We start from the raw sequence: 27,419 nt of genomic DNA, 5'->3' as shown, positions 1-27,419 counted from the left end.
CTTCACCTTGAATCTATCACCTCTCTATCAAGAAATGTTCCATCTTGTTTTCACTGGAGGAGACTTCTGTAAGGCCTGGGAAAAGGCCTTACAGACCTGGGAAAAAGAAAGGAATTTGAGGGGAAGTTAGACAATCTACATAAAGGTGAGTGTTAAGATCTCTACTGACCTTTGAAGAAACAAACATCTTTGTGTGTCTCCCCCTACCCCCACAATACTGCTTCCCCCTGCTTCCACCACATTTCCCAAAATCATTCTTTTTTTTTCCTTAAGGCAATGGGGGTTAAGTGACTTGCCCAGGGTCACACAGCTAGCAAGTATCTGAGGTCACATTTGAACTCAGGTCCTTCCTGATTCCACGGCCAGTGCTCTATCCATTGTGCCAACTAGCTATCCCCTCCAAAGTCACTCTTAAGAAAGAGAACATGTACCAGCAGAACCCCAGAGGCTAGAAAAAGACAGAATCAATAAAGGAGCGTTTACTAAGCGCTCACTGTGTGCAAAGCACCTGGCTAAGTGCTATGGTTACAAATAGCAAAGCAAGACAGTCTGTTCTCTGGGTGCTCAAGTGGAGTCTCAGTGCCAAAGTCTACGGGGCTTGAGTCACAGGGCCGAGAGCTATTTCCAGCTCATCCGTGCTTACGGTGCATGCTAACAAACCTCCTGGGACCAAGCCTTCCAGCTGTTTGTTACTTTAGATTTCCACCTCCCTTACCCTTTTTTTTTTTTAACATCTCAGGTAAGTATTTAATAGTTCGAATGAAAATGTCCTATCATTGGTGCTTCCTCTAAAATGAATAAGGATAGTTTATTCTGGGCCCAAAGCCAGACAGAACAGGTTATTATGTTCATAAATCAAATATAAGCTAGGGATAGAGAGACTAGATTTAATTGAGATAGTACTCGCAGGTAAGGAAACTACATCCTCTACCACTGCAAGTCAGCACCATCACTGCAACACATAGTCTTTTATTATTATTATTTTTTATTTCTTTCATTAGCTATTTCCCAATTACATATGAAAAACATTTTTAACAATCTTTTTTAAAATGTTGAGTTCCAAATTCTCTCCTTCCCTCCCACCCCTCCCCCCTCCTTGAGAAGGTAAGCAATTTGATTTCAATTATACATGTGTCATGCAAAACACATTTCCATATTAGCCACATGCAACATATAGTCTTAGAGCAAGGGTTCTTAACACTTTGGGGAGTTATGGCCCCGTTTGGCAGTCTGGTGAAGCCTATGGGCTCCTTCTTACAATCATGCTTTTAAATAACATATATAGGATTACAAAGGAAGCCAATTATGTTGAAATAGTTATCAAATTTTTTTTGAAGTTCACATACCCCCAGTTTAAGAACATCTATAAGACTTAGAATGTCCCTCTTAAACCAAATGCAGGTTTTAAAAAAAAACTATATGAAGTATTTTGGGGATTCATGGGATACTTATTTTATTTTAACTGAATTTTTGTTAAAATGAATACCTTATTAAGTCTCACATGGCCACTCCAGGTGTTTGGAGATAAAAGAAAATGATACTCAGGCTTCTCTGAGGAGTAAGTAGTTGTCTCTTTATTAGTTGAGTGCCTGCTGCCCTGTGAGAAACAAAAGACACTTGTGATCCTGAGTCTAAGGTCCGAGATGAGGTCCAAGCCCAGCCAAGATCCTCTTGGAGATGATAGCAGGGCTCACACCCCCTTTTTCAGGAACCAGAGTAGACTCCCCCATCTTTGACAGCTAAATCATTTTTCTTGGGGCCCCACATACATACACACACAGGTTCATTCCTATTCTGGTCATATTAGTGTCAACAGGCAATCACAATGTCACGAGATTTATGTGAAAATCAGGTTTATGGGGCAGCTAGGTGGCACAGTGGATAGAGCACCGGCCCTGAAGTCAGGAGGACCTGAGTTCAAATCCAGCCTCAGACCAAACACTTGACACTTACTAGCTGTGTGACCCTGGGCAAGTCACTTAACCCCAATTGCCTAAAAGAAAAAAAAAAAAAGAAATCCATAAAAAAAAAAACAGAAAATCAGGTTTATTACAAGAGAAATGAACATGGCATGTTCCCAGGGTTCCCACTCTTTACAGACATTTACATTTTTATAATAGCAGGACAAAGGGAGAAGGGGATACCAGAAAGGGACATGACACAGGAGGGGGTACGGTGCAACAAAGGTAGGAAAAAAGCCAAGACCACTCCCCACAGGGAGGACAAGATGATGGCAAAAGACTCATTCTTTTCCCTTGGGAACTGCTAGACTATGAAGACTATGAAGATAGGCCTGCTCATCTGTAAAGGACCCCCAGCTGCACAAGCATTATCACCAGCCTGGCACAGGCTGGCTAGTGCCTGTCTTCCCAAGTACACATGGAGTTCAACTCAGGGTGCAACAACAAATTATGTCAGTTCAGGGGGAGCTTTGTCCTTGACACGTTCAGGGCCTCCTGTATGCTCTGGATCCAGTGTTTCTAGAAAACATGGTAACTCAAAAAGACAAGTTCAGGGGACCCCTTAACAGCCCTTAACATTAGGAACCACCTGTCCAAGGAGGACTCTTAGCATTATTGTTTGGAGCAATATACCAGAAGCTAAATATCTTTTTTTTTTTTAATTCTTAAATGCAGGTTCAGAGGAGTCTTTACAAAAGAAAAATTGGGAAATATGTCCTGGGTAGGAGGAAACTAAAAATACTGAGATGTTTTTTACTTCTGGGAAGAAAAAGAAGAGTGGCATTGTAGGGGCATAGATCACAGTAGTAGTAATAAGATGCTTCATTTTCTCATTTGAAGGTACAGTGGAAAGAGTACTCACTGGTTCTGGATTCAAGGGAACCAAATTCAAATACCATCTATAATGGAAACTACCTGATCGAACTTAGGCAAATCACCTAATCTCTCTGTGCCTCAGTTTCCTCGTCTGAAAAATGAGGGCAGTAGTGTCAAAGTCAAAAAGAAATGGATCCTTGCTGGTTGCATATGGACTTAGAAAACCACAAATTAACATTATCAATGCTGTATGGTATTTTTCATTTATTTTATTAAACATTTCTGAATTACACTTTAACCTTGTTCAAGCAGCACTGTGGAGTTTTGTAGTGAGTTTGACACCTGTGCTAGATGATCTCAGAGGCCTCATCCTGCTCTAGATATAATACCTATGACCCGGGTTCCAATCTTACCTTGGTTTCTTACTGCCTATGTGACCTGGGGTAAGTCTCTTACCCTTAACCTCTCTAGACTTTGATTTCTTTCCTTTTTCTTTCTTTTTTTTTTTTAAGGCAATTGGGGGTAAGTGACTTGCCCAGGGTCACACAGCTAGTAAGTGTCAAAGTGTCAAGTATCTGAGGCTGGATTTGAACTCAGGTCCTCCTGACTCCAAGGCTGGAGCTCTACTCACTGCTCCACCTAGCTGCCCCAAGACTTTGATTTTGTCAATTGTAAAACAAAGAGGTTGGTCTACCAAGTCCTCAGAGGTCCTTTTCAGTTCTAAATTCTCCCTTGATCATCCTAACAGCCCTGTGAGACAAGAAATGCTACTATTTCTATCCTGATTTTATAGATGGGAGAACTGAGGTTCAGAGTACAGAAAGTAGCTAGTTGGCACCATGGTATACAGAGTGCTTAGAGTCAGGAAGACCTGAGTGCAGATCCAGCCTCAGACACCTAGTAGCTGTATGACCCTGGGCAAGTCACTTAAACTACTCTGTCTGACTCAGTTTCCTCAATTGTAAAATATGGATAATAGGAGCACCTACCTCACAATAAGTTCTTCATAAATGCTTGTTTCTTCCCCTTCCCCTTCAGAGAGGGCCTGTGGTCACAAATCAGAGGTAAGATTCAAACCCTAATCTTCCCTAACTCAAATCCAGCACTCATTCCACCATACCACACAGTTTCTCAGTGTAACTGACATGAAGGGGAGAGAGAGACACAGACACAGAGAGAGAGACAGGAATAGAGAGACACACACAGATAAAGAGACAGACAGAAAGAAACAGAGACAGAGAGACACAAAAAGAGGCAGAGGGTGGAGACGCACAGAGAGAGTCTCCATGTATAGAAAGACTTTCCATGAGAAGGCTTTTGCAGAGTTTGAGGAAATGACAGATAATTCTTTTTTAGAACTGAGTGTAGTCTTGCCTGGAAGCTGGAGGAAAGTGTCACAGAACCCTTTCCACAAGGTTTATTATTTACAGTGAACTAGTTACTACCCCCAGCAAGAACAGTAGCAGCTATCTTCATTTTTTCCCCCAGACATGGGGAGATAAAGGAAATAGAATTACTCAACCCAGAATCCTGGACTTTGGTATGTCCAGAGAAGCCTTTCCCTGAAGGCCTTCTTTCTTTTGAAGCCTTAAGCCACTGTGTTGGCTTCCCCACACAATCTCTCTGCATATGTGCTGACCTCCCTACCTGCATATGATACAGCTGAGCCCCTGGAAAGCCACCAGTTCTTGGAGATGGGCTTAGGCAATGGGGACAGGCTACATCGAGTCATCCACACACTTTCCTTTGGGGTTTCTTATGACCAAGAACCTGCACTTATGATTATGGCTGGAAGAAGTTAAAGGGACCATCTGTGCCCATGAGTCAAAACTAACTGCCTCTCCATAAGGTCAAAGCCTTGACCTCATAAAAAACCTCAACACAATGATTACAATAATAAAAAATAATAATAATAATTCCTTTAAGATTTACAAGTGTTTTCCTCCCAACAACCCTGCAAGATAAATGTGGCTATTAACTCTATTTTACAGATAGGAAAACGGGTTCAGAGAGGGAAAGTGATTTGCCCAGTGTCACATAGCCAGCAAGTCCTTTTTTTGGGACAAGACCTGTGATTTCATTAATATAAGAAAGTCCTGTTGAGGCAACTTCTTGAACCAATGCAGATCAGAAATTTGTCTACAATTAGTCTTGCTGGAGCCCTGCAGGGTTGAGTGATTTGCCCAGAACCACAGAGCCATTTTGTGCCAAAGATAGGAACTAAACCAAGATTGGCCCTCTCTCTCTCCACTCTACCATGATACCTCTCCTTAATGAGCATTAGAACCAGGAGATGGACCCAGATCTCCTGACACCAAGTCTAGCACTCTCTCTTTATGCCATGCTGCATAATTTGCAATGAATGTGAGATACCTGTGTTCTAAACTAGGCAGCTTCCTCCAAATGCTGATATCCTGGGAGTCGACATTGACTGTCTTCTTCTCTTTCAGATTCACTACTATAAAGAACAAAATCTTATGTGCTGATCCAAATGAAAAATGGGTCCAAGACGCAATACAGTTTCTGAACAATGCTTCCGCTGCTGCAGCCGCCGCCGCTGCTGCTGCTGCTGCCCAAAAACAAGCCCCAGGAAAGGAGAATGTTGGCACATTTGAAAAACTAACAGGAGAGAATGGGCCTCCAACTACCCGGGTCCGTGGTGGAGGAAACACAGTTCCAGCTACCGTCCTGGTTCCAGAAGCCACCAGTGCCCTTGTCCTAACAACCATCAGTCCTAGCCCAAGTCCAACCCCTGCCTTCCCAGAGGAAGAGGTGGCCTTGGAGACCTCCCCAGGACTGCCAGCCAATATGGCTAGTTCATCAGTGTCATTCCCTGACCCTCTTCTGGTGGGATCCACCTCATCCATGGTGGGCGGAGATAGTCCAGATCCTCTGCTGGCCTCCCAGGGGACTGAGACTTTCAATATGAAGGCTGAATCTGCAACCATGACTCCAACTCTTGAGAGTTCTGATTCAGGCTCCTTGGCTAAGGAGAAGATGTCTGAGGAGACTCCTGCCATTTCTCACCCTAGGGAGGAAGGTTCGGGAAGGCTGAAGGACCACCTGGAAAATCCCATTATTAGTGAGGAGATGAGCACTGTTTTCACTGTCACAAACCCCTTCTCCAGCTTGCCTACAGACAAAGCAGAACGCCACTCCCCTGCCTCTATCCCTTCCTCAGAAAGCCCCAGGTCAGGGTTGGTTGGGAGAACCAACCTACCTTCCAAGGTGGAAGCGCTTCCCCATGCCACGGCTGATCCCCAAAGGCTAGAAGTCGACATCACAGCCATCCCGGACTCCCCACAGGCAGCAACCCGAAGACAGGCTTTTGGCCTACTGGCCTTCCTGGGTTTCCTCTTTTGCTTAGGGGTAGCCATGTTTGCCTATCAGAGCCTCCAGAGCTGCCTTCGTAGAATGGCCGGAGACGTGGTCGAAGGGCTCCATTATATACCCAGGAGCTGTGGGAGTAACTCTTACGTCCTAGTCCCCGTGTGAACCTGAGTCCCTGTGTGAGCCTTTTCTGTCTATGTCCAGATGCCGATCTTTGACTGAGTCAGCCACCCCATTGCTGCTGTGGCCCTTGCTGGGAGTGCCAGTGGCCTTGCCAAAACCCAAACCTGAGGCAAGAGCCTGGGCTACCCTGGAAACCACCAAAGGGAATTGGGGGCGGGGGGACACTCCCAGTTCCCAGTTCCATTGTAGGAGGCATGTCCCTGCCCTGGAAGGTGCCCCGAAGCTGGAAAATCCCTCATATGCCGCTGGTCGGTCAGAGGTTCCCCTTGTACCAGGTTCTCTCCTCTGATGAATAACTATTTATCGAATGCCTCCCTCTCTCTCCCCATCCCCCCCTCTGCCACGCACAGGTCCAGCTTGGGGCCCTTGGGTTGGCTGATTTGCTCTCAGATTTTATCATTTCTCTGTACTCCCTTGGCTACCTGTCTCCCATGTCACCCACCCCACCTCCCTGGCTAGCTGAGGTGCTATTCAACTCAGTCACCTGTACAGAAACCAAATGCTCTAGCCGGGTTCTCATTTTTTTGCTTGAGGCAAATGTGGTATTTCCTGAGGGTGGATCGACCTCCTAAAAGCCAGTGGGACATAGTTGGAAAGGAAAGGAAAGAAGATTTTTGTTGAGTCGGGGTTTTTGTTGTTGTCTGTGGGGGGTTTTGTTTGTTGTTGATTTTATTTTATTTTATTTTATTTGGTCTCTGTTATTGAAATCTCTGCTAGCCCTAGGGGCTGGCTCTTCTCTCTACTAAAAGAAGAATTTGGTTATGATTCTGCAAAATGGAAAAGAGATGAACAGATGCTTCAGCAACCCATGTCCTTGATCCTTGATTTGAAAGGGCCTCCAAGTATTTTGGAAACAGCCCAGTGATCAGAGTACAGGACACCCACTCCCCTGGCCTATTCAACAGCTCCCAGAAGCCTTCTCCCTCATCCTCACACTCCAATATTCGCAGTCTTTCTGCTTCCTCTGAGCCTCTTAAACCAATGATGTGGGGAGAGTAGAGAAACTTACAGGTCTGACATTTGCCACTTGGTCACTGGCTGGAAGGTATCATGTCCTGGGGAAGGAGAAAGAAGTGAAGGGAAGGACCCCACCAACTTTCAGCGATGCTAGACTGAAACAGGTATACCTTTGGTGGATACTACCTAATTAACCCAGAGAATTATAGGTCTAGCTCAAAGTTACATTTCATTAGTGATCCGCCCCAACTCATTGGTGAAAGATAGCTGACCAGTGACCTAATGAAAGTGGTGAAAAGGGCCATCAAGGATCCACACTTTTAATTTGTCTCTCAAGGTCAGAGTGACTCCACCTAACTCCCCTCTCTGATCATCATTGTGCCCCAAATCCCTAATCCCTCTCCCAAAATTAGGTTGTTGGAAGAACCAAAAGTATGTGGTTATGTAGTTAGATGGGCAAAGGTCTGAACTAAATGGGTTTTTTGTTTTTATTTTTTCCCTGAACATCCTTTGCCCACGTAGGGAAAGACAGACAGATGTAGAGGAAGTCGTAGGCAGGAGGCCAGCTTTCCAAGACAATAGCTGACTGATGTCTAAATTTATACACGCACATATATATATATGTAATATATACATTTCCTTTTTTTCTTTTCTTTTTTTTTTTTTTTAGTCAATTGGGGTTAAGTGACTTGCCCAGGGTCACACAGCTAGTAAGTGTCAAGTGTTTGGTCTGAGGCCGGATATGAACTCAGGTCCTCCTGACTTCAGGGCCGGTGCTCTATTCACTGCGCCACCTACCTGCCCCTAATATATACATTTCTTAAGCTGACCCGGTCCTGGTCAGTTTGCACCGTCTGAAAAGTGGGGAGTGGATCCATGGCCCTCTTTTATGGCAGTCCCTAATATCAGTTCCATTGAATCTCTTTGCCTGCAGCTCTTACCCTGTGTTTGCCCTCAAAGAAGGCCTTGGCCCTCCCCTACTTGGGCTTCAGAGGCTGTCATCATACCCTAAGGCTGGAGGCAAAGCTCCCCTACTTGGAACACAATTTGGTTCTTAGAAGATGAAACACGCAAGTCTTAACTTTGATTTGGAGTGGTCCCCATAGTTCTGGGACCACTGACCAACACTAGCTAATCTGCCTGGTCTTAGCCTCATGAAAGAAAGTCTTCCAGGGAAAAAGCAAGCAGGGAAGATGGCAGACTTGTTTGGGGAAGGGGATGGAAAAGGAGGATTAGAAGCCATTTTGAATGAATTTACTACAGATTCTCTGGAAGCAACTGAACCTTTGTGGGAAGCATGCTGAGACCTGGGAAGTGAGTTTTCCTGCTGTGTAAGGGGGTGAAGGGGAGTTGGGAGTACTAGAAGAAGGAGATTCCAAGGGCAGCTAATCCCCACCCTGGGGACCATTCACACACAACCACCCCTGACCAACAGACAGTGGATAAAGATGCTGTCCATTCCAGAGGGATGAGGCACTTGACAGGCATTGGCTCCTCTCCTCTCATCACTCGTTGCCAGTGTCTGTAACATTTTGTATTTTAGTAAGAAAAAGAAGCATTAAAAGTCCTGTGAAAGAAATGTTGGTATATATGTGATTTTTTTTTTTTGTAAAAGTCCCAGGGAATAATCTACCCCACTACACCCCTGCTTAGGAGAAGAGGAACAGGGAGATGCTGATATCCAGGGTGAAGGAGAAGACTTCTCACAATGACCACAGACCTCTCTTACCACCTTGCCTTCTTACCTCGGCTCTGCTTTTAGCTTGCTATCTGACCTAGCAAACATCCCTTCTCCTCTCTGGATCTTCATTTCTGTCTCTGAAAAATGGAAGAGGCGATCTCTAAGGTCCTTCCAGCTCTAACCAGCTTGCTCTCTGGTCTTTCACTTGAAAAATTTTTTATTGCTATATTTTGTTTTTTAGACCCATTTTGATTCCCACTGTATCCTTCTCCCCCTTTCAGTGAGTCATTCCTTATAAAACATAATAATAATAATAGAGAAAAAAGGCTAGTTCAGCCAAACTAACCAACATATTGAAAAAGTCTGACATGTGCAGTGGTCCAGCTCCATATTCCCCTACCTCTGAAAAGAAGGTGACAGAGGTGCCTTCTAATATCTCTTCTTTGAGATCAAGCTTGGCCATTATAATTTTGCAATATTCAGTTTTAATTTCTCCTTCAGATTTTACTAATTGCTAATTAATTTTTTTTAATCCCTTCCCTGCATATTAAGGAGAGAGATGCCAAGCTGGGAACAGAGACTAGCTCTGGGAAGTGGCTGCCTTGCTTTCCATTACTTTTGCATACTCTACTAGATACAGACCAGAGGCCCAAGAGCAATTAATCCTCCTGTTCCTGAGGTGAGGCAGCAGCAGGTGACGCCCCTCCAGTGATTTTAGAGGACTTAGATGAAATGGGTGCTGTGTAGAAAAGCAGGACCTGGTAAAGTTTTCTTAGCTCACTTGCAACTCTAACAGGCATTCATTCCATTTGTAACTTCCTGCCTGACCCCTGAGGCTGTCATTTCCTGGTTTGTGTCTCTTATCAGCTTCCTCCTCTCCAAGGCTTGTAGGGACTATTTGGGCAGTAGCTACAACAATGAATATCCTATCCCCCACTTGTCTGTACATTCCCAGAAGGTAGAGTCCAGAGAAACTATTCATAAATTGAGGCAGACACAATTAAAGGGAATTTCTAGCTTGGACTGAATTATATAAGCCACGCGCAAACCCTCTCTACTTGGTCTTTCCAAAACTGGCCAAGCGATGTACTTTTAGAACAGAGACTCCTTTCCTTCCTTCAACAAAGTGGGTTTTCAGTCTCATGATTTCCCAGATAAATAATGACACACAGCTGCAGAGACTCATGAAAAGAGCAACCGAGTCATGCAAACCCATCTTGGCAGGATCTAACCCTGGCAGGCTGTACCAGCCTTCAGTGTCCAGAGCAGAAAGGCAGCAGGCCTTTTTAACTCCTTCCAGTGAAACCTCACCAATCTCAGCTAGTTGGCAGGAGGCTGTGTGAATCAATGAGAAATCTGAATTAAAGAACATTTGCAAAAAAAATCTGAGTCCAAGACATCCAGAAAGTCCAAGGCCATGTTAACATTAACGGAGAGAAATATAAGCAAGTAGTGTTGCCTCCTTAAGCAGGTAAGTCTCATTTGACAGTAGCACATTGTTGTTATGCAAAGGCAAACTGCTAAAGTGCTTCAAAATTTTTCCTTTAAAGTAGGATAAACATTTCCCCTGTACTGTTGTTTATACAATTCATAGCATTGGAAAGGATCTCAGAGAACATCTAATCCAATACCCATCCAAGAGTCCATTTTATGACATTCCCAACAAGTGATTATCTAGTCTTTGCTTGAAGACTAAGATAAAGTTAAGTGTTACGGGAGGCAATGTGGCATAGTTGATAGAGAACTGACCTTAGCTAGGAGAAGACATGAATTCTGCTTCTGTCTCTGACATACACAGGCTGTAGGACAGATTGCCTCATTTCTTAATACTCAAGGACAATGATGTCAAATAGATTTCCCCAGAATGTACACTGACTTAGAAAACCACAAAGTAACATTACTTGTGTTGTATTATATTTGTATTTACTTTGTTAATCATTTCCTAATTACATCTTAATCTGGTTCTGTACACCAGGGAGGTTTGTGAGACATGTGAGTTGGACAACTCTGCTCTTGGCAACTCCAAGACTATAAATTCTGGAGAGAACGTACTATCCTATGGTAGAGGGACTTTCCTCATACAGAATCTCCCCAAACCAATGAATCTCAGGCCTAGAACCTAGTCTAATTTTTAGGAAGTTTTTCCTTATATCAAACCCAAATTGGCTTCCCCATAAATTCCACTCATTTCTCCTACTTCTGTCCTCTAGGGCCAACCAGAAGGAGTCTAATTATAGCCCTTCATATGCTTGAGGCCAGCTATCATGTATCAAGTCCTTAAATAAACCAAATTCATAAGTGGAGGAATAAAACAAGTGTAATCGAGATAACAGGGTAGCAAACCTGCCCCCCCCCCCCTTTCCCACCAGGAAAGTGGAAGGAAAGGTTCTTGTACTTTTAGGAGAAAAGGTGGAGGGGGTCTCATTAAGCAGCAAGGCCTGGCCATGAGATGCCAGCCGATCTTGGCAATCTCAGCAAGGAAAACCACTCCATTCTGGCTGTTTTGCCCTTCGTGCCATGAATCCCAACGGAAGAGGGCAAGGACATTAGAAGCAAGGTCCAGTTCAAGCTAGGTTCCTTTACAAGGTAAGATCTCAGGGTGGGGACTTAGGGTGTGGTTCAGCTCTACCTAAGGGAGAGCAAATATCTGAACAGTAGGGATGCCAGAACTTTACTAGAATTCTAACATTACTAGGATTTTTAAGACAAGTGGCAGATAATAAGTCACATGTCATCCCTAAATCTTCTCTTCTCCATTGTAAACACTCTCAGCTCCTTCAGCCAATCCCTGGATGGCATGGCTTTGAAGCTGTCACCATCTAGGTCACCCTTATCTGGATGGCTCCATGCTGTGATTTGCTTTCTCCATAGAAAGCAGAAAGGTCAAATTCAGCTCACTTCTTCACTAGATTACTGAGAATTCTCAATTAAAGGGCTCTGAATTAACAAGGGCATTATCTAACTATGTTAGACACCCCAATATCAAATGATTTGGAGGTGGTAGTGATCAGTTCAACAGACAAGCAAATAAATAAGCTAATACATCCTATGATTTTTGTTGACTGATTATCCCAGTAGCCACTGGGACTTTGTGTGCCATGATTTGTGTTTAGGTAATTAAGCAGGGCAGAGATTACAATTCCTATTTTCCAGGTGAGGAAACTGAGGTCCAGGGTGGGGAAAACACTTTTTCACATGCTTAGTTAATGGTGCAGTTATGTCCAAAATCCAGGTCTTCTGACAAGAAGACAAAGGAATTTTTCCATTATACCATACTTTAAGGGAACATCTGATCCCTTCCCAGGGTGCTATGATCTGTGATCAGGTCTGGGAAGTGATAACAATGAGAAATATTATAGATTAAGAGTTGTAAGTGACTGCAGAGATCATCTGTTTCAAATCCCTCATTTTACAGATGAGGAAACTAAATCTCAGAGCAGTGAAAACACTTGCCCAAAGGCATACAAGTAGTAAATGATAGTGGTAAGAGTTGAACCTGGGTCCTTTGACTTAACCCTCAGTGTTCTTTCCACTATAATACTGCATACTACATCCTGAGGAAGAAAAGGGATTGGGATGGTACTGAATGAAAAGGGATAAAGTAGAATGGAATAAGAAAAGATAGGATGGGATGGTTTGGCATCAGAAGAACAGGATGAGATGATATAGAAAAAAGTGATTTCTTTGGGAGGGCAAGAAGTGTGAATAGTGAAGGCTGAAGGAAAGCAGTATTCAGTGGGTTTGCTGTGGTCTAGAGGTGTTGGGAACCCTGAAATTCAAGGACAAGAGACTCGGGTCATGCCTGGAAAGAATTCTACTCAAGCCTTCTTTCAATCAGAGACAGGGTTTATTGTTTCGCCAATAGAAGCGGGTGAGATTTTAAGAATCTGAGAAATTTAATGGGGGAAAGAAGGACACATATACAGAAAGACAGTGGGAAGATCTAGGTGTGATCAAGGAGTGGCCAATAGCCTGGGTGACCTGGAGGTAACAGAGAAGGGTCCTAGATGTGATTAAGTGAGAAAATAGCCTGGGGTGGGGCCAGGTGCAGACAATGAGGGCCACAATGAAAGGGCAGTTAAAAGGATTATTGACTGGGAAGGACTGGTTAGTGCCCTATCAGGTGAGAATAGCTAGGTTAGAGAGAAAAATCAGAAAGAGTAAGGGAAAAGATTAAGTTCCAAGACTAGAAATTCTGTCAGCACAGAGCTGACACTGCTCCCTTTCCCATTCTATCACCCACATAAAGACAACACTGCTATCTGTTCTGCCTCATATCACAATGGGACACTGAAGGCAGCTGATTTCCTGTTCAAGAATGAAAAGATATTAAAAGGGGGGGGGGGGAAGCAGCTAGTTGGTGAAGTGAATAGAGCACTGGCCCTGGAGTCAGGAGGACCTGAGTTCAAATACAGCCTCAGACACTTAACATTTACTAGTTGTGTGACTCTGGGCAAGTCATTTAATCCTGATTGTCTTGGGAAAAAAAAATAAAAAGGAACAGATAATTTGTTCTTCAAACTCTCCCTGGAGTTCAGAATTCCCTACATAAACAGCTTCCCTTACCCACCCAATGTCCCTGGTCCCCACACAGAAAGACAGAATTCCCCCACCTCAAGCCATGGCCTCTGTCCCTAGAATCTGCCTCCTAAATCACTTCCAGTTGTGCAACATCCCAGAACAAAGGGACTGGTTCTGTTGCTTGTTTCTCATTCCAGCCCCAGTAAAATATCTCTCTTTCCCACCCTCCACCCACACACCAGATAGACCCTGCAAGCCCAAAGGTTCTCATGGATGTTCTCAGTCACAGAATTAGGGGTAATTCTACTTGCCCCCTTTCTTGGAAAGTCTCCTTTGACACATTCTAGCTGCTTCCTATGTGGCTGATGGGGCTCATTCTCATTTCCCCATCCCTCAGACCTATTCTTCTGAATCTATGACACTCAAGGCTACTTCTCTACAAAATCATAGAGAAACTTAGAACTGGAAACGACCCCAGAGGCCACAGAGCCCAACACACACCTGAACAAAAATGCCTTTTACAACATACTTAAGTAGTAATCTAGTCTTCATCTAAAGTCTTCTGCTGAGTGGGAACCCACGATTTCCTAATGCAACCTATTCCACTTTTGGAAAGCTTTAATTGTTTGGAAGTATTTCGTGCCATTAAGCCTAAATTTATCTCTTGGCAACTTTTACCCATTTCTTCTACTTCTGACCTTTTGGGCCAAACAGAGCAAATCTAATCTTCCTTTTTCATGATGGTACATCAAATTTTTGAAGACAGATAGCATGTCACTCCTAAATCTCTTAGATGAAGCATTCTTTTATGACATAATCTATATCCATCACTATACTGGTTGCCTTCCTCTGGGTGCTCTTAAATTTGTCAATATCCTTCTAAAGATGTGGCACTCAGAATTTAGAGTATCACAGGATCTTAGATATGGAGCTGGAAGGGATTTTAGAGACCATTGAGTATAATCTTCTCATTTCAGAGATGAAAGAACTGAGAAACAGAGAGCTTAGGTGACTTGTCCAGGGTCTAAAAGCTAGTAAATATCAGAGCTGAAATTTGAATGAGTCAAATGCAGGATTCCAGAGGTGTTCTGGCAGGGGCAGAGTACAATTGAACTCTTAGCTCCCATGTTTTGGATGCTATGTCTCTCAATGCAGCCAAGGACCAAGCTGCCAGCAGTCTTTTTTTTTTTTCAATAATATTTTATTTTTTGCCAATTATATGTAAAAATAATTTTTAACTTTTGGGGTTTTTTTAAAGTTTTGAGTTCCAAATTCTGTTCCTCCTCCCTCTCTTCCCCTCTCCCTGAGACTGTAAGCAATCTGACATAGGTTATACATTGTGTAATCATGTAAAACATTTCCATATTAGTTATTTTGTGCAAGAAGACTTGAAGAAAGAAAAAAAAGAAAAGAAAGAAAGAGAGAGAGAGGGAAGGAGAGAGAGAGAGAGAGAGAGAGAGAGAGAGAGAGAGAGAAATAGTGTGCTTCAGTCTGTATTCACAAAACATCAAGCTGCCAGCAGTCTTCAGGGAGCCAACTACACAAACCTTTAGATGCAGTGAAATGTGCAGATTACAGACATGTCCTACTCACTCAGAACTACTATGTACCTATTGTATTTGAATGCTCCGTGGTATGATGGCATGAGCCCTTAATTTAGTCGGGAGTCCCTGTCCTATCACCAACTCTCTGTGTAACCTTAGGCCAATGTTTTTTTTTTGTTTGTTTGTTGGTTGGTTTTGTTTTGTTACGGCTAGACAATGGAGTTAAGTGACTTGTGGGAGGCGGGGGTGGGGGGTAGGGGGGTGTCACACAGCTATTAAGTGTCAAGTGTCTGAGGCCGGATTTGAACTCAGGTCCTCCTCACTTCAGGGCCGATACTCTATCCGTTGTGCCACCTAGCTGCCCCTAGGCTAATGGTTCTTGCTTTAAAAAATATTTTGATGATAATATTTCAATATACTCGGTTTCCTTGGTAATCCTATATATTTTATTTTATGCATTTAAAAATGTGATTCTGAGAAGGGGTCTATAGCCTTCACCAGACTGTCCAAGGAGTCCATGACTCAAAAGAGGTTAAGATTCCCTGCCTTAGGCAAAGCACTTTATTACTCTTGTATCTTAATTTTCTTTCCTAGGAAAGTGGATGTGATATAGTTATTGTTGCCCCCACTGGATCTCCCAATGATGTTGTGAGGAATAACTTGTCTAACCCAAGCGGGAAACACTTAGTATAATTGTTGTAGCATCTGAAATGGAGAGGCTGGAAGGGCTTTAAACATAGAACCATAGAATATAGGGACTGGAAAGGCCCTCATTGGTCATTTAGTCTAACTTCCTCACTTTACAGAAAAGGAAATTGAGACCCTCAGAGCATGTTATCATCAGTTTTGTTTCATGGCAAGTGACTGGGATAAGACAGGACAGGATGTGAACTGTAGGGGCCCTTCGAGCCTTGACATTCTCACACCATGCAGGAGAAGCTAGGCGCCAGAGCTTCTCAGGGATCCAGTTAAGCAAACCTTTGGATGCAGTGGGATGTCCATGTTCCAGGTGCACACTGGGCACTTAGGACTCCCATGAGGTTGTCAGGATGTGAACCTGGAGCTGGGGATGGGTGAGATATACAACTCTCTCCACTGAGCACCCTCCAACTGCCTTCCCATGATCTTCCCTCTCCCCCTCCTTACCAATGTTTGATTGGCACAGAGATGGATCTGAATTCCTGTACAGTGTAGCCCCAGGCCTTCCTATCTTCCCAGGTACCCACTTCCTCCTTGTAGGCCAGGTCTTTTTTTTTTTTTCAGTCCTTCAGAAAGTATTTATTAGACTCCACCAGCATGCAGAACCGAATCCTGGGTGCTATGGGACCAGAGGGATAGGGAGGATACAAAGGAAGTAAAATATAAGAGTTTTCATCCTCAAGATTCATACCTTTAGAGCCAGAAGGCTCAGAGAATTGAAATAAATTGCCCGATGGCATAGTAAATCCACAGTCAGTATTTTGAGCCTGAGTCCTAAGCTGAATAAACATACATAAAAAAAACACATGGAATCACAGATTCACTGAGAGTAAGAGCTTAAAGGGACCTGAAAGGTCATCTAGGCCAACCCCTTCATTCAACAGATGGGGAAATTGAGGCCCAGAGAGGGACAGTGTCTTACCCAAACTCATACAACTAGCAGAGTCAGGATCCAATTCCAGATCTAGTGCTCCTTCCACAGCGTGTTTTACAGAGTCTAACTATGGTAAAAGCGCAAACAAGGCAGAGCTACCAGGGATGGCTTTTTTATAAATGAAAAAAAAAAGAAGTATGAAAATGCACAGTAGCAGCAAGCAGATTGTCTTCATTAGCATTTCCTCTTTTATCTCCAGTCTCTTCCAAAATACTGCTGCTTCTTCTGCTAACTATAAATGGAATTTCTCCTTTTATTTCTTCCTGCTGAGTTTTGTTGATAATATATATAAATGCTGATGATTTATGTGGATTTGCTTGATAGCCTGAAATTTCACTAAAGTTATTGTTTTCATTAACTTTTTAATTGAACCTTTAGGGCTTTCTAAGTACACCATCATCATCCTCAAACAGTGATCATTTTATTCATTTGTTGCCCCTGCTTGTTCCCTTCATTTCTTTCTCTTGTCCTGTTGCTATTGTCAGCATTTCTTGCACCACATCAAATAATAAGGGTAACAATGGACATTCCTATGTAGTCCACAATCATATTGGAAAGGCCGCTAGTTTAGTCCCCTCATCCGTAGTGCTGGCTCTTAGTTTATATAGATATTACTCATTATCTTAAAGAAAGGTCCATTTATTCTGCTGTTTTCTAATGCTTTTAACAGAAATGTGCGTTTTATTTTGTCTAAAACTTTTTCTGCATCTTTTGGTATAACCATGTGATTATTGTTGTTCTTCTTAATAATATCTTCAATTATATTCATAGCTTCCTTATGTTGAACCAGCCCATCATTCCTGGTATACATCTAATCTGGTCATGATATATACTATCTGTGATATATTATTGTAGCCTCTTCACTAATATATCTAAAACTTTTTGCATCAATGTTTATTAGGGATTTTGGTTTATAGTTTTTGTACTTTTCTCTGTTTTGACTTTCCCTGGTTTAGGTCTCCAAGAAATATTTGTATCATAGAAAGAATTTGGTAGGATCTCTTTTCTCTCATGATGATATGTAAGAGAACTGTAGAATATGTGTGGATATTTTCTAACTGGTTCTGGGTAATCTTATAGATGGGAGGAACCTTTATTTATTGACTGTGTACCCAAAACTGTTGGGATCTTTGAAAAGGTCTGAGTCAGCTTTGGTATTCCCTTTGCCTCATTGTCTTCAGCTACACTCTGGGGATGTGATGGATTCCAGTGAGAGACCATGAATGCTGTAAGAGGAAGTGCCATAGAGCCTTCTGCCTTTGAGTCCAAATGGCTCCCAAATAAATAATCCTTCTGGCCTTTTCATTGAGGAACAGGAGAGGGATTATTTTGTTCTCCTTATTGTGGGTGCTGGGACTGGATTCTCTAATCCAAGACGGGTATTGGCTCCAGCCTAGCATCAATGCCTCGAGGAAAAAAGAACAATCTGTAGGACCTATGTCATCAAAAGCTGAAATTAGTAATTATCTGGCAGCAATGCTATCTATGGAAATGAACTTGGTGGGTCCAGTGAAATATAGGGACTGAGCTAAGTTTTAAACCTAATTTTAAGGGAAATGTAAGAGACAGACAGTATTCCCTAGAAGTATGTGTGTGTGTGTGTGTGTGTGTGTGTGAATTTTTAAACTTTGTTCTTGATATATACTGTCAAAGTTAATAACCATTTGAAAAAGTTTTCTGATCTTAAGTGATTAAATGGAACTGGGGTACAGTAGGGTGCTAGTCACTGACCATTTAATGAATAGTAGGGTGGGGAGCAGTAACAAAGTTAGTAGAGTCTTGAGTTGATGGCAGAGAAAAGAGACACCGAATAACACCTTGGAGAACCTTGGAACCCAAAGGGAAAGATGCTCTTGGAGATAGAGTCAGAGGACACATGTTAGAATTAAAAAGTCACTCCCAGATGCTCTGTCTTATTTGACTCCTCCTATAGCTCCTGATTATATTAAGACCCTATGTGGTTAGATCAAGGGCATGATCTGATCACTGCCCTGCTGGGTTTTCCAAGCTCCAAACCCTGTTTCTAGGCAATATAGCTGCATACTTGCTTTGGGTAATATTCTAGTAGACAGTAATTGTTCCCAGACAGCTAGCTGAAAGGCTCAGCAGGTTAACAGTGACGGTACCACTGGCCTATCTAAGCCCTCATTCTTCTCTGGGTGTGCTGCTGGTCTAGCCCTGTTTTGAGCCCTGGTATGCCTGGAGCCAGCCTCTCTGGGAGATCTGGCATGGCCTGAGCTCAGGCTTAAGTCCAAGACCTATTCTAGCTCTCACCCTGTAGCTGGAAGGGGGAGGGGAGCAGCTCCTAGGACCTTTAAACAGGGCTGCATTGGAAGATGCCCAGCCTGCCCCACCCTGCCCTGAGCCCGAGCAGCCCCCTCCCAAGTCAGGAAGAAGTCCAAGGCCCACAAGGAGGAGATGGAAGAAGTGGGAGGTCCAGGAGAGGAGCAGCAACTCTCTCCCCAGCCCAGAGAGTGTGGACAAAAGGCCCACGGTGTGGCCCAGAACCAACAGAGGGAATATATTTATGGTCAGTCAAAATAGATTCCTACATGAACCCCCATAGATCTGCTAGAATTTGTCCTCTACTCCAGGAGGAAAACTCTGTTGCTCATCATGACATCAAATGTTGAGAAAGGAGAAAAGAAAAGAATTAATGGCAACACACTTGCAAACACTATGAAATCAGAACAAAAAATGCAAAGAACTGAAGTGGGGAGTCTCTGGAGTTTTTCCAAACCACAAATTCGTAGCTGCAGGAAACCCCAAAGCTGTGGCTCTGCCCGCTGCAGCTGATGCTGCCAGAGCAGAGCACCCCTTTCCCCTAGAAACACCCTCAAAACCAAGCAGGCCTTGAGGAGAAAAGCTCAGGTTAAAACTCAATAGAATCACAGTCACTGATAAGTCACCCCCAGAAAAGCAAAACAGAACTACAGTCAGAAGAAAAAACTAGGCAAATTGATTGAAAGTGGAAGGGAAGAAGGCATGAAGATCAGTATCACTGATGGCAAAGGCAGAGGAGTGATTGCCACCAAAAATTTACAAGAGGGGGATTTGTGTGTCACTGGGACCTCCTCAGGATCACTGGCACCAAGAAGCACAAGGCTCTCTATGCTCAGTATCCTTCCGCAGGCTGCTACATACACTATTTTCAGTGCTCACATTTTAGCTGAGCAAAACCTACTGTGTGGATGCCACTTGAGAAACAAATTTTCTCAGGAGATCAATCGATCACAGTGAGTGTGATAATTGCCAAACCAAACTCCATGACACTGACATTGACACATGCCTCATCTCATCTTCATTGCCTTGACGGACATCAAAGCCAGTGAAGAGCTGCGATATGACTACAGCCTCTATGACTACATTGGGGACCACAGTAAAGCTTTTCTAAGAGAAGCCTCCCCAATCTCCCTGATCTCCTCTTCACTAGAAGAAGTCCCCTAGAAGGGAATCAGGGCTTTGTGAGGGGCTAGGGGGGTTTTCATCTAATCTTAGTGGATTACTTCTGATGTTTTAAAATCTATTAAATACCTTTTCACAGTAATATTTTTAAAAAAAGAAATCTACTTCAGGTTCCCTCCCTGGTAGGCTTGTACAGATGGCCTTAGGTTACCAAAACCAGTTCTATTTCTAGTTATTTTGTATGTTTTTGCAAACAGATAAATCTGGGCTTCCCAAGCTTGTAGTCAAAGACTTGATACAGATTTTATAGGGAGATGAAAATCTGAATTCTGGACTTGGGTAGTCCCACTGCCTTCAGCAATGACTTTCCACATTCCAGTTTAGAGAACAGGTCAGGACGGAACATGCCTAACTTCTATTCTGTTCTCCAACTTCTTGTCCTAATAATGACTTGACAGGTGTGATATATGTGTGTGTGTGTGTGTATGCACATGCATATATATGTATATATATATGTCTTATACACACATATATGTATATAGATATAGATATAGGTCTTTGTATAGACATATATGTATATACTTCCATCATTTCAGTCATGTCTGACTCTTTGTGCCCCATTTAGGGTTTTCTTGGCAAAGATACTACAGTGGTTTGCCATTTCCTTCTTCAGTTGATTTTATAGATGAAACTGAAGCAAACAGGGTTAAGTGACTTGCCCAGGATCACACAGCTAGTTAAGTGTCTGAGACCAGATTTGAACTCAGAAATAGGAGTCTTCCTGACTCTAGGCCCAGCACTCTATCCACTGCCCCATCTATCTATCAATATATACATAATCATAGACACACACATAATATTTTTAATGTTTTATAACAGACTAGTCCCTTCACTTCCCCTCCCTTCCCCAACTTTTTGCTTTTAAAAGCTGCTGTTGCTTTTCTCTCCAGCTGCCCCCGTTTGGGGTACCAACACCCTCCCTACCTCTTGCTGCTCACCCAACTAGAAATGGACAGGCAGATTTCATCCCCCCTCCCAAAGCAGGGCTTCCTAAAATGGGCTTAATTTTCTATCAAAATGTGAATGCTGAATTTGTTCAACAGTAACTACTTAGATGTATATAAGATATTAAGTTGCTAAATTCTTGTAGAAGAAATCAAGATAGGACTTTATTCTCTTTGAAAACAGTTCTCTAGCGGGGTCAGAAATCTTCCCATTCTTTCCTCTATCACCCTTTAATACCTGGTTTTTTTGTTTGTGGAGTTTTTTGCTGGGTAGAAACAGCAAGATTTGCTTCTACATCATATCAGGCAACCTAGTGGTTTTCCTGAATAAACAGCTATGAACTGAAACAAGAGTCTCTTTGGTGGAGAAAAGTAGGATCCCACTAGGCATTCAAGCAAGGGCTTCAGGCTTGGGGCAGAAAGAGGGGATGGGATTTTTCACTTCAGCTGAGATGGATTGTCCCTCTCCCAGAGCAGAGCTGATCAATCATTTCAGTCCATGGCCCGGGGACTGGAGCAAAAGGTGACTTTGGCAGCATGCCACCCTGGCTACAGAGAAACCTAAAACAGGAAGGATGCATGCAGGGCTCTCCCCTTCTCCTTTCTGTTCTCCTGGGGTTTGTATTGGTACTACCTAAGGAAAATCTCCTCTTCTTCCCTGATGGTCAGGGAATTGGAGAATCAATCAGATGAGTGTGTGTCAATGTGAGGTTATATGTCTTGATTATACCTGCTTGTGGCTTAGCCACAAATTTTAAAAACAAACTTGAAGAGCATTTGTCTTTGTAAAACAAAAGGAAAAGAAAAATTAAAATATTTGTTGCCCAAAAAAAGAGACCTGGGGCAGCTAAGTGGCGCAGTGGATAGAGCTCCCACCTTGTAGTCAGGAGAACCTGAGTTCAAATTCGGCCTCAGACACGTAACACTTACTAGCTGTGTGACCCTGTGCAAGTCAGTTAACCCCGATTGCCCATCAAAAAGAAAAAAACAAAAGAGCAAAAAAAGAGACCTTTTCTAGGCTGGCCCACATTGCTTCATGCTGCATGTCTTCAGTCAAGCCTGTCTGAGAGATCCAGCGCTGACCTGGGCACATGGCTAAGCTCATGATTTGCTCTGGGAAATCCTGCCTGGCTACCTAACTGAAGTCCTTGGGGCTGAGTCCTTGATTCTTCTCCATCCTTGTTCCATAGTTTCTGTCCTGGTTCCCTGTCTATGGGTCAAATTTGTGATCTTGGATTGTAAAGATGTCTCATTGAGGTTTTCCCTTAGATTTCTCAGTCATTGTTTGAGCTGATAGACTTCTTAGGTTTTAGTTCAAATACTTATAGGGAGAGTTGGGCAATTCTGTTTTCTCCTACTCTGGCATTTTGGCATCTTAAATCTCTTTATCATCCCTTTCACCTTTTGGCTCTCATTGAATTATGGCTCTGCTCTGTGGACATTACTCCTCTCATCACCTCTCCCAGTATGGGCTACACTTTTGCTCATACCCCCAACTCATTGATTGAATTGGGAGAATTAGAATACTCCATTGACAGGTTCAGACTCTTCTACCTCTTTCATTAAGTAATCTCTCTTCCTTTGGGTTTAATGCTATCCAAATTTGTCACTCAATCCAGATCCAGGTGGTTGTTATCTCCAGAACATTATTTCTTCCTCAATAAATTCAGTGCCTGGTTCACAGTCTCTCTCTTCACCCAACTCCTACCCTCATACTAGGAGATTTCAATATACATATAGATATCACCTCAAATACACTAACCTCCCAGGTCCTATATCTACTACCACCCCAGTTACATATAGAGATGGCCATACCCATAATCATATGATCACCCACAGGTATTCTACTTCCTTGTTCACCAACTCTGAAATTCCTTTATCTGATCATAATCTTTAGTCACTCCATCTTTTCCTATGCCTTATGACCCCTAACCTTGTTCTTCATCCTTATAATAACCTCCATTCCCTCAGTCCCTCAGTTCTTTTCCTGGTCAACACACCTGCACAGGTTACATTCTCCTTTCCCTATCTCAACTCCTTAGTAAACCAATGCAATTCTGCTATCCTCTTTTCTTGAATCACTTACCTTCTTTTCTCTGCTTGATCAAGTCTTTCCCAACCCCAGTCTAGATTATTCTCACTATCTGGCTCCTTTGATCCTATTCACAGGCTGCTGAAAGGAGCCAGAGGAAATCAGGAATTGATGCTAATTAGGCCAACTACAAATTTATGCTATCTAATCTCCAAATGGTCCCTCACTGCAGCAAGGCAGACATTCTATTCCTCCCTAATTGATTCACTATCCCATGCTTCACAGCAGATATTCCAGACCTTTTATCCTTCCTCAAATCTCCCAAAGTGCCCCTTCTCTCCACCTTTTCAGCTGAGAACCTCTCCTCATTCTTTGCCAAAAAAAGAGACTATTCACCAGAATCTCCTTTTTTCCCCCTCTTCTTTGTCTCACATCATTCAGACATCTTCCCTTATTTTCTTCTCCTTCATTCTGATCACAGATAAAGATGTGGTCCTTTTCTTTCCCATTCCTCAACATACACCCTTAATCTTATCCTCTCCTGATTTTGCATGTAAATTCCACCACCATCATTCCCACCATATATAGATATAGATATATCCACACATATATAATAATCTATAGATATATAATATACACCTAGATCTCCCCACTCTCTCTCTCTTATCTTCAATCTCTACCTGTATTCTTGTTCCTACAAATATGTTTATGTCTCTTCCATCCTTAAAAAACCCTTCCTTAATCCTACCATCCTACCTAGCTATCATCTTATTCTACTTCCCTTCATGGTTAAATTCTATGAGAAAGCCAATTACAAAGGACTCAATCTAAAAAATCTATCTACTTCTAGAACAAGAACTGATGAACTCCTAATATAGATTGAAACTTTTTTTTTCACTTTATTGTTCTTGCTTTTTAAAAAAAAATCAACATGTAGTCTTTCACAACATGACTATTATGGAAGTATTTTGCATGACTATACATGTATAACCCATATGGAATTGCTTGCCTTCTCAATGAGGGTAGGTGGGGAGGGAGGAAGGGAGAGAATTTGGAACTCAAAGTTTTAAAAATGAATGTTAAAAATTGTTTCTACATGCAACTAGGGAAATGAGATACACAGGTAATGGAGTATAGAAATCTATCTTACCTTACAGAAAAATAGAAGGGAAAGGGGATGAGAGAAGGGAGGGGTGATAGAAGGGAGGGCAGATTGGGAGAAGGGGTAATTAGAATGCACACCATCATGGGGGGAGAAGGGGAGGGTTAGGGAGAAAATTTGGAACTCAAAATCTTGTGGAAGTGAATGTTGAAAACTAAAAATAAATAAATTCCAGGGGTGGGGGTGGGGAATCAACATGACTAATATGGAAATGTGTTTCCCATGACTTCACATGTATAATGGACATCATATTGCTTGCCTTCTCAGTGGGTGTGGGAGGGGATGGAGGAAGGAAAAAATTTGGAACACAAAATTTGAGAAGTGTTAAAAATAAAAAGAGAAAAAAATAAAATCAGGAGGAAAAAAGTCAATTACATCCATTGCCTCCATATCCTCTGCTCTCAATCTCTTCTAAACCCCCAGCAATCTGGCTAACAATCTCATCCTTCAACTGAAACTGCCCTCTCCAACAAATAACCTCTTATTTGCCAAATCTAATAGCCTTGTCTTATCCCCATCCTTCTTGAACTCTTTGCAGTATTTCACATTTTTGATCACTTTTTCTCCTAAATGTTCCTCTTTAGGTTTTGTTGACACTATTCTCTCCTGGTTCTCCTTCTATCTGTCCAACTATTCCTTCTCTGTCTCCTTTGCTGGTTCTTCATCCATGTTATGCCCACTAAATATGGCTATGCCCCCAGGTTCTCTCCTGGGCCCTCTTCTTTTCCCCTCCCTCTATGCTGTTTTATCTGGTGATCTTATCAGTTCCCATGGATTCAATGATCATCTCCATGCTGATGATTTCTGTAGCTCTGTTTCCAGCCCTAGTCTCTCTCCTGAGCTACAGTCACACTTTCCCAACTGCCTCTTGGACATCTCCAATTGTATATCCCACAGACATCTCAAACCTAATGTCTAAAACAGAATTCATCATCTTCTCTCCCACATTCTTACTCCTTCTGAATGTCTCCATCACTTCTGAATCACCTAGGCTTGAAACTTTAGTTTCATCCCCTCCCCCTCATACTTATTCCACAATTGCAAAATCTTATTTTTCTACCTTCATAATACCCGTTATACACTTCCCCTTCTCCCCACTCATACAACCACCATCTTGGTACAGGCCCTCATCAGTTCTTGCCTTGGTTATTGCAATAGCCTTCTAACTGTTCTCCTTGATTCATCTCTCCCCACTTTAATTGACCCTCTTCTCAACTGTCAAGGTGATTGTTAAAAAACATAGCTCTTTTCTGAGCTCCAATTTCAAATCACCACCTGGATGTCCTCTAAGCATTTCAAATTCAACATGTCCAAAAACAGAGTGCATTATCTCTCCCCACCAAAACCTACCCCTCCTGATGCTATCAAGAGCATAATCGTCACCCAGGTTCACAACCTTGGAATCATCCTTGACTTCTCACTCACATTCACCCTACATATCCACTCAGCTGCCATTTCATGTTGTGTCTCTCTCCACATCTATCTCTTTCTTATGTCCTCTCTTCACTACTCACATAGCCATCAGTCTAATTCAGGCCTTTCTTACCTCTCATCTATACTAATTTAATAGCTTCCTGGTGGTCTCCCTGTCTCAGTCCTCTCACTACTCCAATCTATCTTCCACCTCATGAACTTCAGAAGGTTGCAAGATTTGATTGGGACTTTCTATCAGGTATCCTGGAACATCCCCAGGGCAGCAGTGACTGGGAGCAGCATCTGCACTCAGAGCCAAGGACAGAGAAGATACAGATTTAAGGCACTTCAAAGAACCCAGAAAGAAAAAAAAAACAACCAACTGTACCATACCTGAGGAGTATCTTGAGGACTCCAGCAAAAAGACTTTTAGTAGCTGAAGATTACCATTTTATGACATATGCTCTCTAAATCTGAGAATACTTTACCGTGGCTTCCCTATTTACTTGGGGGAGAGTGTGTCACAGACTTTTGGGGGGATGTTTGTGCCAACTCTTCTTACTATGCCTTAGTAAATATCTCTGTCTAATTGATGATCACCACATAATCATGGGGGAAGGCACACCACTAGGGGCTCGTGAGCTATAACACTAAAAAAAACATCCCCAACCCCTCAGGGCTAACTCTTGAGTGGGGTTGGTATAGTGGTTGAGCTCTGAGGACCTGACCTATCAGGGTGAGGGAGGGGTTTAGAGAGTAGCTCCAGAGCATGTGCTACAAATGTAATGGAATAGTATTGTGCTGTAAGAAATAATGAATACACAGAAGCACGGAAAGACTTACATGAAATGGTGCAAAGAGAAATAATCAGAGGCAAGAAAACTATATACACAATGACTACAGCAATGTAAATGCAAAGAATAGCAACAAAACATTAGAAACTGAATGATGTGAAATTATAGTGACCACGCTTAGCTTCAAAGAAGAGATACCAGAAGACAGAGATCAGGATCCATGAGTTTGGAAATTTGCATCTAACATCAGATTTTTTTTTTTCCTATGGATTCTTTTGCTGAATATTTTTGTCTGTTTTTCATCTCCTTTTTTTGGGGCTGGGCAGTGGGGTTAAGTGACTTGCCCAGAGTCACACAGCTAATAAGTGTTAATTGTCTGGGGCCAGATATGAACTCAGGTCCTCCTGACTCCAGGGCCAGTGCTCTATCTGCTGTGCCACCTAGCTGCCCTTTTTCCTCTTTTTTAAAAAAAATTACTCGTTATAAGAGTTGACCCTCTGGTGGGGGGGGGAAGAGGAGGTATATGGGGGAAATATAAGTGATATAAAAACAATAAAAGATCTTACTAAAAATCTGTTTTTTTTAAGAATGAGAGAAATTGGGACAGCTCAGTGGTGCAGTGGATAGACCACTGTCTCTGAAGTCAGGAGGACCTGAGTTCAAATTTAGCCTCAGACATTTTATACTTACTTGCTGTGTGACCCTGGGCAAGTCACTTAATTCCAATTGCCTCACAAAACAAACAACCTCCCTCCCCCCTCCCAAAAAAAAAAGAATGGGAGATACTGAGGACAACTATGAGATTGAGATCCTGGTTGACTGAAAGGATGGTGGTATCTTTGATAGTCAAGTTAGTAAGAAGAGGTGCTTTGGAAGGGACAAGCGAGTGAATTCAGTTTTACACATGTTGGATTTTAGGTACTGATGGGAGATCCAGGCAGAGATGTCCGGCAGACAGTTTTAGATGTGGAACTAGAGTTTGG

At 42.6% G+C, this 27,419-nt stretch overlaps 1 protein-coding gene and 1 pseudogene across 1 annotated transcript in view; both read left to right on the top strand.

Annotated features, from left to right (window-relative positions):
* CX3CL1 (C-X3-C motif chemokine ligand 1) overlaps positions 1–7,906 on the top strand; it is a 22,158-nt gene extending 14,252 nt beyond the window's left edge. The window contains exon 3 of the mRNA XM_027869284.1: positions 5,228–7,906. Within this exon, the coding sequence (XP_027725085.1) occupies positions 5,228–6,272 (1,045 nt within the window). The 3' untranslated portion in view covers positions 6,273–7,906. The remainder of the gene's footprint in view (positions 1–5,227) is intronic.
* A 9,939-nt stretch (positions 7,907–17,845) lies between these two features.
* Positions 17,846–20,073, top strand: LOC114048626 (annotated as a pseudogene).
* The last annotated feature ends 7,346 nt before the right edge of the window (positions 20,074–27,419 follow it).

The sequence above is a fragment of the Vombatus ursinus genome, unplaced genomic scaffold (assembly GCF_900497805.2).
Source record: "Vombatus ursinus unplaced genomic scaffold, bare-nosed wombat genome assembly UNPS02014793.1, whole genome shotgun sequence".
NCBI lineage: Eukaryota > Metazoa > Chordata > Mammalia > Diprotodontia > Vombatidae > Vombatus > Vombatus ursinus.
Note: the sequence above shows the minus strand (reverse complement) of the source record. Positions and strands in the feature narration are given on the sequence as shown.